Source organism: Bombus affinis, chromosome 8 (genome assembly GCF_024516045.1).
Source record: "Bombus affinis isolate iyBomAffi1 chromosome 8, iyBomAffi1.2, whole genome shotgun sequence".
Lineage (NCBI taxonomy): Eukaryota > Metazoa > Arthropoda > Insecta > Hymenoptera > Apidae > Bombus > Bombus affinis.
In genome coordinates, this window is record NC_066351.1 from 16170171 (window position 1) to 16185051 (window position 14881).

Consider the following 14881-nt stretch of genomic DNA (forward strand, 5'->3'; position numbering starts at 1 on the left):
TGGTATCTTTTGTTCGCGCTGTTCGATGCGCTGTTCGATGCGCTGTTCGATGCGCTGTCCGATACGCAGCTCGCAGGTTAGAAGCCCGTCGTAGTCGTTACGCTCGATTGTCCCGCGAACTGGGTTCGGCAGCAAAAAACGAGAAAATCCCAGCCAGCGCGAGATGCGACCTGTTTACGATGCACGGCGGTGCGGTCGATTTTGCGGGCTGTCGCGCGTAGAAATCGTTAGATCGTTCGAGTCAAGCAGACGGGGTAAAAAGCCGCCTCGAGTGTTATATGCGTGTTCCGCGAACGAGGGAACGCTTCCAACGTTCGACGGACGACGCGCGCGCGAGAAAACGAAAAAATCCACTCCGGGCGGGCGGTAATTTGAGGTAAACACGAAAACGCGAAACGATCGCGCGAGCCGAAGCAGGTAACCGATAAAAACACGCAAACCGGACCGGGGATCGTTGCACACCGGACAGACAGATACAATTTGCCGATCGATTCCTCGTTTGTGCGTTAAACCAGCCGAATCGGCGTCGGTCTAACGCCGCTTATTAAACGAAAGCGAACGCCTGCTTCCATTCCCAGCGACGCCTACTTTTTATCCAGGAAAACTAATCCACTCTTACGCAGTTTCCCCCTTCTTCTCTGCTTTCTTTCTCTTTCTTTCTTTTTTTTTTATTCTATTATTTTATCGCAAATAATATATATTTTCTTTATAGCGAGAAAATGCACGTAAAAGGATACTTGAGAGGTGGCAGGTAATAAGCAGCACGCAGCGACAGAATGTAAATGGTACGACGTTCTGTTGTTATCTTCTACGGACGACTGAGAGGCAATTTTTTCGATATCGCAATTTTGTATCGTTGAAGCAATTACTTCAAGAAAAACTTTACATCTTTTTTTTGACACCGCTGTTACGAAGAAAATAGAATTTAGTGAAGCAAAAAATTAGAGACAAAAAGAGGTCCATAATATTGTACCGTCGAATATGAATGTTGTTTTGGGTTACAAGGTTTAGAAACAAAAGAGCTATAAGTAGATTTCTATTGCTGTTTCTTGTAGCCTACAGCTAGAGCTAGAGCACCAAGGTTAACCTTTTTGGTAATGTCCTCTGCTATAAATGTACGAACCTGCTCCCTTATCGTATTCCATCGTATCGTAACGCCGAGAGAGTGAGGATCCGGATCATCGTTACACCACACCTATACTTGTTTCAATATATTTTTCTATTGGAAATTCATCCGCTCGTTCATCTATCAGTCAACCTCAACATGTATAATTTGTAATAAAATGGATCGATCCGAAAGAAACGCTCGTCGACACGTAATGAGGCGTACCGGGGTATACTTTGTACCCGGAGATACGATCGGAAGAAGTCTGCCCCAGCTTCCGGAATCAGCCTGTACGGTAGCGTTGCCGATAATTGACCCGTAGTTTCGACGATGCAGCTGCAACGATCTACTTGGCCCGTACAGTGGCCGATGAGAACGTAAGGTCGCTCTTACCCAACTCTTTCTCCAACCGAGGACCACTTCATATTCCGGAAAGCAAATTTTATCAAAGTCGCGTAAACGGTTCGGCCGATCGCTGATAAGACGAGGTACATGGAGTGGGCTATACGAACGAAAGCCAGGGTTTCGAGCGGGCAGACAGAGTGGCCCAAGCATGACGAGGGCATATATCGTCGAGAATCTAACGACTGGGTACCGTCGTAAATCGATACCTGCCTCGATTCCCGTACAGGGCAGCGTCCAAGCTTACCGCGCGGGACGGACGAAGAACAACAAACAGCCAGAGAGAAAGGAAGGACGCGTCTGGATCGAGGGAAAACGAAGGGGACGAAGAGAGAGAAGAGAGAGAGAGAAAGAGAGAGAGAGAGAGAGGCGAGATAAGAACGCCGCGTAAGTATAGAGAGCATAATAATCAGAAGTAAATTGCGGATACGTGAGGCTACCGTGTTGTAGGGGCCTCAGGCCTCGCTGACCGCGTCTCTCTGTTCCTTCGGTTCTTCTCTTATTTCGTCGATGTGTTCGATCCCATACACGCGCCAATGGCTCACCCATACGCCTCTACGAAAATACGTTCGAACGTACGTACGTATAAATTTCTATGGATATCGAGAAATGCGTTGGTACGCGTGGAACGTAGCAAGACGCGGCAGATACGTACGATCGGGAATACCTAACCCGGCGGTAATCTAATTTGAATCCCTGAAGCTCAGACTTCGCCAGTAATGGAACACGTATCGAATAATATTACGAGCGATTCGATTCGATATCATTTGTAATTCTGGTCCCGAGACCGCAAGCGGGCTTCTCTCCGTGAAGGCAACCTCGACCGGCCTGTCTGACTGCCGCGCTCGCTGGCTCCGATCGGCTCTCGTGTGAACAACGCGTTTTATGCGTATTCCGGGTGGTACGGGGTAAAGAAGGGGACGAATCGCGTCGTGTTCACCCGCAAAAACCTTCCACGGACGATCTCGCGCCGACGATCAAACCCCCAGCAGACTCGCCACCAGCCTATGGGATAATGGAGATGATCGAATTCCATCGGGAGCCCGGTACGGCACGTGAGAAATCGACAAGACACAGTACGTACGGTTGTATAGTTTCGTGAAATCGGGGATACGCGCAGCGTTAAATTCGTCGATATTTTGGAAAATACGTGTATGTAGGCGCGCGTATTGAACACGATCTCTCTACGGTATCGATAAGTTGCTTTTTCTTTTAAACAACACGAATAAAATAATTTGTCGAGGAAGATGACCGAGTTTGATTAATTCCGGCTAGTTTTCAATACGCGTGCGGCCAATCACGGAACCTCGTAATGGCCCCTGTAGCTGTTGCCTCTTTGCCTAATGTTAGCCCTTTTAAAGAACGTATCATAAATTGCGTAAAGCGAAGGCGCACCGGCTTTTATACCACGTTGCCCGAGGCGAACCGTTCCCCTTCTACTTTGCCGCCTTTCTCTCCTCCAGCGCGATCCCAAGACGCCCTTGCGCGCCGTTAAAAAGTGGCATTTCGGACGAAATATAAAATTGATAAAACCCACACCATACTCCCGGGGGCGTAAATCTGCGATTCCCAACGAATCTTCGTTAAACAGCGATATTCCTTCGTTATCGAACTATCGTTGGATTACGAGATTTCTGGATAAATTAACCTTCTCACGAGAATCAATCATAGCCGATGCATATTTCTCACGCGGTGTCGGTATCCTCTTACGTGCCGATACCGCCGACACTAGCGATCAAAGCGCGGTATTTCAGACGCGATTCGACTCTGGAGTAAATCCTTTCTCTTCTTCTCCAACATCAACTCGTGACTCGTGACGATATTATAAAAATTCGAATACAAAAGTCCCAAGATTCGGACAACTTGCGTTCCTTCCAAACTGCCGCTATTTTTTCGTCGCTATCCATACGGGCCGCGAAACGCATCGACTCGATCGCGCTGCTATCGTATACGACGTAAAAGACGCGACGACGACGTCTCTTTGTCGAAATGTTTCGCATATTGGCCGCCGCCGCGACCACCGCCGCCGCCGCCGTCGGAAGTACCGGCTCGCGTTTTCTGTATCACGCTATATGCAAATGAGACATATGCTCTCGCCGCGCCACATAATAAATTACTCGTGTAGAGATCGCCGGTGTATAGGTGGGCCTAAAATTACGTACTGGTCCTGCCAGGGACACACACGGATGGACGAGGCCAGACCCCGACCGAAACGTGTAACGAGCTATGGTGTCCGTGTGCGCGCGACCATCCACGTCTGGTCGTCTTACGGCTTATGGGATAATACGTGCCTCTTACGCGCCCCTCGAACGTAATGCCAAACTGTCCTTTCGTCAGGGAACGGGCTCTCCCTTTTATTTCTTCTTCTGCTGCTCTTTTTTCTCTCCTCTTTCTCTTCCCTTTTAAACCCGACTATATCGGGCGGCGTTCGTCGTGAAATTTTTTCTTCCTACGCCACCGGTACTACCGCCACCGTACGCACGGGGTAATTGGTCGAGAAGAACGGAAGTGCGGCATGAAAATGATGAACGACGTCTTGATGCCCGAACAATCCGGCTGTCTAAGGACGCGGCATCGTTTCCTTGTCATTAACGCGCCACCAACGTGTCAAGGAATATTGAAATCTCCAAGGATATCGACCGTCTGCTTCTTCCTACCGCTCTCGTTTATCGCCATACTCGTTTATCGCGTTACGCGCGTTTCTCGTATTCTTACGAAAGTGCAGGAAAACGAACAACTGAATCGACGTCTCGCGACCTACGAATTTCGTTGTAAGGTCGTCGCGTTTTCTTTCGTTAACGTTGTGCGCAGCGTCTTGACCGACAAAGGCAAGATATACGCAGGCTACGTTTCAAGGATACGAAACAATGCAACATTTGGCGGCCACGGATCTGAGAGAATCGGTTCTCTCTTATGGCAGCTGCGATAAGAGTTTCCGAAGAAGCGCTTGGAAATCCGCTTTAGGCCACCCCCGAAGAGCAAGCTGCTTGTTTACGTGGCCTGTCTTTCGAGAAAAAAAAGATCGTTTCCTTTTCTCGTGCAAACACGGCGGCGACGCGTAGCATAAGCCAACGGCATTGTAAAACAATTTGCCGAGGCTATGGCAAACAATGAACGATCACGAGGATGGTCGTTCGAAGGAACTTGGAGAGGTTTCAAGGTCCATAGAAAGCGTGGTTTCCGTCCGTAATTTTTCGTTTCATAAAACCCTTAATTTTACGATGATTATCGCGAGTTTCTCTGGCCGTTTCGGCCATTTTAATCCCGCCAACGATGCCAAGTTCGATCTGCGAGGCACCATAGGTCTCGGTCTGGGTTACGGAAAACTGGGTTTTACGATCTGCCGTCTCCGAAACGAGACGCGCTAGGAAAAGGGCACGTGTTTGCGCATTTACGCTTCCACGTCGGCTGGTTTTTGTTGCTGCAGGTAATTGGATTACAGAAAGATTACAGACGGCCGCCGCACGGCCTCTCTGTTTGCGTTGTCGATTTCCCAGGATATCATCGGCAAATCCAATTTTTTTTAAGAGTTAGTCTGTAGACCGAAAATTTTCTTTCGGAGCAGGACTCTCGTGTTTATTGCAGCTTCGATGAATTACTATTCCATTAGGACCTCGAGTGCCTCGATCGGACGTTCCGACGATCGAACGAGGGTACAACTTTTACTTAGCCCATCGTTTTTCGTCGATACTCGCGCCCCCTCTAAACCTACGCCGACAAAGGGGATCCAAAACAAACTCATTCATGGGGAAATCGTTCCAACTCGCAAGACAAACGTGTACAATTCCAGGTTTAGCCGCGTCTATTCGAGGTTAACGATCCAAGATGACTCATGGATCGATCCGTTTCCCTTTAGCGAGATACGGAATACGCAACGTCCGATATCATCGATGGCGCACGATGCGTACCATCATCCAGCCTGTCCCTCGTGTACTATCAATCGTGGCCGTCAACTGGTCGTCTCCAAGATTAATACTTCCGCGTCTCCGGGAATCGACGCGCGAAACAGGCCCAACACCAACCATATCGACTACCGTTTCGTTTCGAGTACGAGCCAGCGCGTAAAATCCAAGCTACGGTGAAAAATGTCATCGTCGTTCAATTACGGCGCATCTTGCAACAGACGGTAAGAGCAGCTACTAATATTAGTAGCGTTCGCAGAAGCCTGCTTCTGGAAAGTAGCACTTGGTATGTGCTCGACGACGCTCGTGTGCGCGCTTTTCCCTCGTCTCTAAATACCGTAACAGCCTATCCAACGAAGCGGCGCCTCCACCGGCTTCATCTAAACTACTTACATACTCGTTTTAATCGTTCGATATTCGCTCGCTCGCGAAACAAACAAATCTCGTCTATCTATTATCTAACACTCACTCCGTATCGGCCATCTTTCGACGAGCGGATATATTTCGTTGTTCCAACGACGACAACACGAAGGATTTATATTGCACGCGCATTGTCACAGACGACGGCTGACGAACAGAGATCGAGTATTCGCTTCGTACGACGATCAACCGCGTTCCAGTGGTTCCGGGATGAACGCATTGTGCCGGAACGCATAAAGGGAAAATCGTTCGAGACGACCATGGGTGATTAATATTTTTGATAATAGCGGATGTTTGCGGATGAGAAGAGGGTAAGAGAGCGAATTCGTGGGTTGCAAGCCGAAGAGGATTCGATTGGTCGCGTCGTAGGAAACAATAATAATAGCAAAGTATCGCCGGTGGTACCGGCGAAAGAAACGAAAGAAGCGAACGTACGGCGGTTATCGAGGTTCGGCGAGAACATCCATCAAAATTAAGGTCTGTATTCATCGATGATGCCACGATGGGAACACAAAAGCGGGCTTCCACCATTAATAAAGAAACCGTCCATTCGATTCTATTAAGAGTCGTTGGCTCGACGCGGAATTTGCATGTGCGAATGAATCGTGCCAGGCATTGTTTCATAGGTTACACCGGGATATCGTGACGATACGTATACCGCGACTGAAATACGACACACGTAATCAGTTGCTCCATCATGCTTCCGTAATAATTCCTATTTTCGCCGCGTGCACGATACGCGTTCAACGATTCTCTTTCCGAATAAATTCCGTCAAGTGGTGATACAGATAGATAACCGGTGTGCTCGTCGACGACGACAGCTTACGCAACGCGTGAAAATCGAAGCCTGTTACGAAAATGCTCACCTTGACTATGCTCGCCGGCGTCGAACGTTTTGCTGGTCATTTGGAACAACGCGTCCAGAGGACTTCCCTGTCCCGTTGTCCTTTTCCCGTGATGCCCGCTCTGAGAGCCGTGCTGCTGAGACGTTTTCCTCTTGAACTGTTGCTGCTGTTGTTGCTGCTGTAACACCGGATGATGCAGTCCAGGATGCATACCGTGGTGCAAACTATGGTGATGATGATGACCCAATGGATCGGGACTTCCGGAATCGGAGACGGAGCTCCTTCCGGACGAGGACGAGCTGCTAAGAGGTGGTTCGCTGATGGAGCTCGACATAGACGCCAGGGACATACCCATCAAGGAAAGATCCCTCGGCGTCGTGGAATGGTTGTGATGATGATGCAGATGGTGCTGATGATGAGGCTGCTGTTGCTGCTGCTGCTGCTGCTGCTGTTGCTGGAGATGATGGCGATGGTGGTGGTGGTGGTGGTGGTGGTTGAGATTCGACTCGACCGTGTCCCACGGACGTACGATTTTCGCCTTTGGCCGATGCGATAAAATGTCCAGAATGCTGAAAGATTTTACTCCTCGTTCGTTCGTGTCTCGATCCCTGTCGTCTTCCTCGTCCGAGTGCTGCATCTGCACCATCTTTAGCCGTTTCAAGGGTTTGAAGTAATCGTCCGCAGCACCGGCCGCCGAGGCACCGTTACTGCTAGTCCTGCTATTCGCTTCCTCGTCGTCCTCGTCGTCCTCTTCCTCGTCTCTCAACGTAGTCACCGAGTCGCCGCCGCTGCTCTCGTGGGTGCGCAGGCCTCTTCCGTTTGACATTCTGTAATCGCCACTGCGAGAATAACTGTCCTCGTCGTCGATCACGGAATCTCTCGGGTAACTTCTTCGCGGGCTCAGTCTCTCCGCGTACTCCTCCCTCGATTGGGACAACCTCTCGTCCTCGTCCGCGCTGGGAGCGACGACGACCAGAGGCAAGGGACTCGGGCAACCCACCGAGATCTCGTCCTCGTCGTCCTGAACGTCGCCTCGGCCGGGAGAAGCACGGCAGGGTGTCCGTCGGTGAGCCGGCGATCCTAAGCAGCCCGGCGTCGTGGCGCTGGAAGACACCGTCGTCGACGGCGACATCGTATACGATTCTGTCATTTCCGTGGTGCACATCCCTGACGGACGATCGTCGGTTCCCTGTGACGCGCGGCCGATTCTCCGGAACGACGTAAGGAGCCGACGAGACGAACGATCGCAGGATCGATTCAATCGACGGTCAACGGTTCACACGCTACACCCATACGCGAAACGAAAACATTCGCGAGTTTCTCAAAATCCATCGACACTGAAATTTCGTCGAGCACTTGGCCGCATTTTCGCGCTAGATTCTCCGACCAAGTCGTCGAGAGTCTCGTTCAGACCGGCTGCTGGTCCTCTCCGAACCAACGAGTCATCGTGTGCTTTTCGTACGAGGCAACGCGTCCGCCGCTCCACTTTCCGACGCAATTTCTGCTTTCAACGATGCACCGTCATTGTAATTCCCGCTGATCCGTCCTCAGTCATCGTTTCAACGGTCCCTCTTACATCACGGTAACCTCCTACGACTCCCACCGTACCGTCCGTCGTTGCGTACCTGTCATCCTTGGATCCTCGTCGAAACGATCCTCCTTTCCAATCGATTTTCGCACGATTACCAGAACACGAACGAGAAAACGGAGCGATCCAATGATACGTACGAGGGTTCGTTCGATCCCGAGGCACTCAGACACCACCGTCTTCGCGATCGAGCATCGTGTCTTTCGATCGTCTTGCTCGGTCCACGGCTCACACTTTGCTGTCGTTCGTTGCGAAACGAGTCCGCTGCAAAACTTAGTCCACTCCGAAACGAGTCCGCTCCGAAACAAACGCGGAGCGTTGCCTGACGCTATAGAAACGGAATTTCACACGCGCGTAACGCTGTCGGACGTCTCGGTGGCGACACTATCACGGCCTCGTAGCACACAACGATCCGAGTAGTCCGGTGATCCAGTGGTCGTCAGACGCGAACATATCGAACGTCGGTTCCGTAGACGCGGACGAAACGTCAATACGTGGATGGTAAACGAGCTACGGGATTTCGTGGCTCGCTATCAGGCCAGGCCAAGCCAGTGACTCGAAATGGTACGGGGACGGGTATCTCGGGCCGGTGTTTCTGCAGGGGCAGGCACTTGGCTCTCGACCGCCTCGAACACGACCGGAGGAGGGAGCACGATCGTTCGAATCCCCTACTACGTCTGGTCGGTTCGTGCACCACCTCTGCCGATGGGACGTTCCTAGTCGGTCTTGCATGGGCGGCCTCAGGGTTAGTCCTGCCTATCCAAACCCCCGGTCAGGCCTAACCGTATCCCCTTAGACACGGCAAAATGACGCTGCCTCGATGGAATTTTTACGAGACGTACTTAACGTCCTGTGGCGCTGCTCCACCAGCCTTAACGTACCCCGGCCCTTTCGTCCTTCCTTCCTTCTTTCTTTCTCTTACTCTTTCGCCACTTCGTCCCTCCCTCGGCTCGTCCTCCTTCTTCCTCTGCCACACGCGGTACGTAACGCTCTTTCTCTCTTTCCGGCTCTTTACTATCTTCTCTCTCCTTTCTCCTCTTTGTCTCTTTCTTCCTTCGTCCAAGTTGACTGCGAACGTGGGATTGACCCTCCACGACGAAAAGCTCGCCTAACGAGGCCCACCGTGATTTCATCCCACCCGGACTGCCGATATCCAAGTTGCGCTCGGCCGCCACTCGCGGACCACCGCTTACCAAATAGCGCGATTTCCAAACTCGCGTTCGTCCACGTTCTCTCGCTGGCCATCGTCTTCCATTCTCTCTTCTTTCCTTCCCTTTTTCCCCTCTTTCCTTCCTTTATACGTCGCATCGTCCGTGTATGGTCCGATTCTTATCCGAGTTTCTTCGTTGTTGCTTCGTTCATCGACGCGTGAACGGACACTGTTGCCACGATGCGAAACGTCCTTTATTACCACATACATATCGCTTTATCGCTATTACTCCAACTTTGGTACAAAGTGCTTGTCACAGTCGATCACGGTAATGGCAGCAGAGCAATCCCGTTCCATTTGATTCATCGATAACAAAATCTACGTACACGCGCGTACATTTTCTCTGGTAAGAAAACAGAAGCAAGAAATCGGGATCGTCGAGGAAGAAATTCGTTTCTACGAAGGCCGACCTTGACGAACCTCGATACGATCGCAGCTCGTATTTACTTCTTTTATGGATGTTTGTTCCTCCGTGGCGTTGTCTATCCAAATCGAGGTTTCAGCCATTGATGATGATCGGTCGGGACAAGCGGAAGTCACCCGCGGAGCACGATGGCGAACATGTTTCCGGAATCGTTGGCAACGATCGTCGTGTAGGGTCGGTCGAAACAGGCAGGGGCGGGGATGGAGGGAGGAGAGGAATGGAAGGAATCGTCGACCGAATAACGTCGTTTCGAGCCGCGCTCGTCCGGAACGAGTCTAGAAAGGTATCTCGCGACTATTACATACAGACTATTATCCGCGATCGGTGCTGAGAATCGATTCACTCGCCATGTAATTGTAGCAATCTGGTCGACAACTAGCAGCCGACACGACACGAAAATATCCATCGAGCCTCTTGCCAGAGAAGATCGAATTTTACCCCCTTGACCGCTTCACAGTTCGCTAGAGAGGACCTGTGTATTTTTCGTCTCTCTCCTCCTCTCTCTGCCTCCCTTTCTCTTTTCGCCTCTATCTTAGGAACAGTTGCGTGACGTTGGAGTTTCACAGAAAACGCCTCGGTCTTTGTAAATTAATTTCCATTCGGATGGACGAGCTTTTGAAACGCAATTCGAGCGCAAAATTTGGTTAGATCAACGCGTTTTAAAAGTCATTTTCGGAGATTGTTCGCATACCTTGACCGCGAATATCGTATACGAATTGCTACTACTACGTCATACGTCGCAGAAGCTCGCGAATCGTCTGCAAACGTTCCGCAAATCTTGCTCCATACGCGAACAATGTCCGCAAGCTTCTACCGCTTTACGGTTCACGCGTCTCGTCGTTCTCAAAGATAAAGTAACTCACAACCCAACGAAATCGACCCGTCTTTTCGTTGCGTAGCTTCTCAAACCGTAATATAAGCCTTAAGTTTACGTAATTCCCCTAACAAAATACAAATCGATACTACGGTCTTTCCTGTGGACTTACGTAAGAGATATACTCGTTGTTTCGAGCGTAGCGGACGAGTGGAAATCGCGACAACGATCAAAGATCACGCGCAACTGGGAATCGTGAGCGTCTTAGGGGGCTACGATTTGGCAAATACCAAGGCGGGAAGAGATAGCGCGGTGCAGTTGGAGCAGCAGAGGTATACCGAACCAGAGCAACGGTCCATCCGGTCCTTTTTCTTCTCGTCTCTCTGGCCTTCCCGTCGGCTTTTCTATCCCGATACAAAGAGGCGCGAGCGAGCCTAATTATTATGATAGCTCGCCACTGGATTCTGTCGGTCCCTTTGATCTACCGCCGTTTAGCATGATCCCCCGATATTTAGGTAGGGCCCATTGTGTCCTGTCGGTGGAAGGGGATACCTCGTGCAGCGAATCGTTATGGTGGGGTTGGTCAGAGGACCACGAACTTGGAACGATCCTCTCTCCCTCTCTCCCTCTCTCTCTCTCTCTGGGACTCTCTGGGACGCGATAAACTATTCATCAATGAGCGGCTTTTTTCACAGAAATTTACACTTTCGTCCAACTTGCTTCCCTCCTTCGATCGTAGACCACACGCGTGCGCCGCCAAGAACCTCGTAAATTCAAAGACGAATCGATTCTCCGATATTTCTTCGGTGATTACCTTATCGATCCTCGAGTGTACGTAGGTATTTAGCTTGTCGCCAGACTGAATGAAAAATTTACTTGCGCGATACCTGTGTGAATAATTCGATGAAGAAATAAAGAGACAACGATCCAGCCGGATAATTTGCAGCGTGTGACGGAAGGACTCGCGAGGAAACCTCTTGGTTCGATGCAGCTTCGACGAGTGCTTAATGAAAGGTTATTTATGCGCTAACGGATAATGTTATTTATCCGGCGACCAGCAATCACGTCGGATACGCGTAGTCTATCCACGTCGAATTCGTTGGTCGAATAAATAAGCAGCCACGAGTAGACCTTTCGCAACGTTCTCGAGTGTTTCGCGGTTCTAGCAGAACCGGTGCATAACTCTGACTTTTCTGACATTTATGGGAATGTTAGCCGGTCGATACGGACGTTACCGAGATTCCGAACGAGTTCGAGTCTTGAATGTCACTCAGCTATCCGTACGCCGCGCTCTGTACCAACGATTAAAGCGACAAATCTTTCTTCTCGTTCCGAAGGTACGCAGATGTTCCAAAAACATTTTTTCCTATGGAAGAATCGAAATCCGCGTCTGATTAACACGCCTCTTGCGATTTAATAAGTCGTTAAGCACGCGAAACGAGGCGGGTTCGCAACTACCGATAAAATTACCATTACTACCAGCAGAGAAATCCAGTAGGTGGTTCGTAGCGCACGCACACCGGCTTCCCGAGGCAAGGAAAAAATGACTTTACATCGGGTCTACGTTTAACGAAATACCGCACACCGTGCTGCCACTCGTACGAGTAAAGCGACGTGACGAGCACTAATAACTATCCAGTACGCCGTCATTCTTATCGAGTCGTTCCATCAAAACCGAGGTTCTCTCTTTCAGCTGATATAATGGACACCTATACTTAACGGTAATTGCCGCGTGCATCTCGTCGTAATAACGAACCGGTGAACAACTCGCGCGGCCCACGGCGGAGGAACGCTTGTTTGCTTGGCCTTCCCTCGAGGCCTTGCCTCCGCTTCAAATCAAACAGAATTTAAAAGAACCTTTCGTCGTACGCTTCATCCTCCGTCATCCGTATAAGCGTAAAGTCCCTTTCGTTCCACCGGCGAAATCCACCGTCTTCTTAAGCGAATGAAATTTCAAAGCGCCGTGTCTCTTTCCAGGCAATCTGCCGCGAACCAGCTTTTCCGTAAATTACACTTTCCACGATCAAATTTGCCGAGTAAGCGCAAATATTCGCGTCGTATCGTCTTTGTCCGTCTATCGTTCGGCGAACGATACTGCCCGGATAGACGATTGGTCGATTCTCTCTGGCTTGTAGGTAATGGTATAATCGCTGCACAAACGCGTCTCGTAGCAGGACAAACGAATCGCACAAAGGGCTCCACCCGTGAATAACATTAGTCTAAACATGGTTCGGTGTTTGGACGGCGAGGCTTGGTCTTAATCAAAGGCATCGAACAGCGCGCGGCGTGACGACGCCCGCTAATAACGTGTATACGACGTCTTCGCCGCGCTATCGACCTGTTCCATCACGTTCTGTGTCCTCTCCGCGTTAGACGCGATACGTGTACTTAGCCATAATTGACGAGAGCCGGGGACGAGTCACGCGAACCCGCTCTCCGACAGCAGTTTAACGTGGCTTTGGCGCATGTGCGTTCTCCTCTCGTTGCACCACTCGCTTGTTCCCTCCGGACCGCTGCCACCGCCGCTGCCGTGTCATCCTCACCGTCGTCGTCGTTCACGTCGTCGTCCACGTCGTCGTCGTCGTCGTCGCCGTCGTTGTCATCGTGGTCGTCGTCATCGTCGTCGTCGTTGTCGTCGTCGTCGTCGTCGTCGTCGTTGTCGTCGTTGTCGTCGTTGTCGTCGTCGTCGTCGTCGTCGTCGCAAGGGGTAGGGAGCCTATCTATTTTCCCCTTCTACGCGCCTCCGGCATGTACTCACCAGCATCGGGAACATGCCGTTGAATTAACCCCACTCGCGTCCATCGTACAGCCCTCAACACGCCCTCGTACGTTTCGTTGTCTCTCTCCTGTTCAAGGTTATCCTGCCTGTTCCTGGTACCACCACCCTTCTGCGCTCGTTCGGCTCCGTGCCGCTTCCGTTCCAGTCCACGCCTCTGCCCCGTTCTGATTGGCGAACGAGTTTCGACGCGCCGCGACGCTGATCCCCGGGACCGATTTATATCTCGCGGCTGTTCGTCGCCGCCACCACTGCCACCATCACCACCCCTCTTCGTCGCGAAATTTTTATGTCCAACGGGGGTTGCGCCAACGCTTCGCCGCGTCTCACCACCCTACGCTACACGCCTATTTTTCTCATCTACGCGCCAGACTCCTACCTCTGGCGAAATTACGTGGCCAGGCACTGATTTAACGAGCTTTCCTCCGAGATTGCTGATGGATCTGTCTCCGTGGACGAAAACGCGCGTCGAAAACACGAACCAACCAAGGGGGTGGAGAGAGCGGAAATGAAAATCGTTGGATAGAACGCCTCGTCGATGTTTGACGCGACGAAACGATCGTCGAAATCGAATCGCTGCGTCGTGTCCTGCGCGTTATTTATTTATTTAGTAGGTTTCGAGCTATCGGTATCTACTCGAGCGGTACAAAGAAGAAAAAGGTTTACGACAACGGATGGTAAATGTATAGCAAAGAATACGGAAAGAATATAAATATACGAGCGAAGATGTGTAAAAATAACACAGAGTTAAGAGTTAAATAATTGCAAAGAGATCGACTCGTTCGTAGATACCATCGCAAAGAAGTCGTGCAAAGAGTCGCTTTTGTGACTGATCGAGGTAAATAGGTACCGTCGAACGACCAGGAGTCCTTCGAAGCTGGCCGATGACCGCGACCAATCGAACAAACGACCGGTCATCGTTAACCCCTGCGAAGGTGTCGGAACTTCGAAGCATCTCTTAATAGGCACGCGACCCCGTACAACGAAGATGGCTGCTCTTCGACTGCGAGTCGGATGGGGAACAATCGGAGCAGCTTTTCTATCGGAATCGGCTGTGAAGAAGGGGTTCGTTTCTTTAGAAAAAAAAAAAAAAAAAAAAGAAGAAAGAAAGAAGACGACGCCGGATCCAAGTGGAAACTACGACGACGTTTCGAATTTGTTAAATCGAAAGAGAACTTCGGTTCGAAGAACGAATCGTTGATCGATTACGTTGAAATGAAATTGATATAATCGCGTTACTTAGAAGCAATACGGAGGTATTTCGAGATGTTAAAAAATTTTAATTTCTGGTCGACTATCTTTTAAGAAAAGACTTCTATCCTGGCACGAATTCGATCAGCCACTTTTCCTTAATGCACGAAGCCATTTCGCTGACACGGCCAGACAATTCCGGCA

General features: G+C 50.4%; 1 protein-coding gene across 1 annotated transcript in view; it reads right to left on the reverse strand.

Moving 5' to 3' along the window:
• LOC126919746 (lateral signaling target protein 2 homolog) overlaps window positions 1–10036 on the reverse strand; it is a 44306-nt gene extending 34270 nt beyond the window's left edge. Inside the window, exon 1 of the mRNA XM_050729321.1 lies at window positions 6696–10036. Coding sequence (XP_050585278.1) covers window positions 6696–7839 — 1144 coding nt within the window. The 5' untranslated portion in view covers window positions 7840–10036. The remainder of the gene's footprint in view (window positions 1–6695) is intronic.
• Between the last annotated feature and the right edge of the window lie 4845 nt (window positions 10037–14881).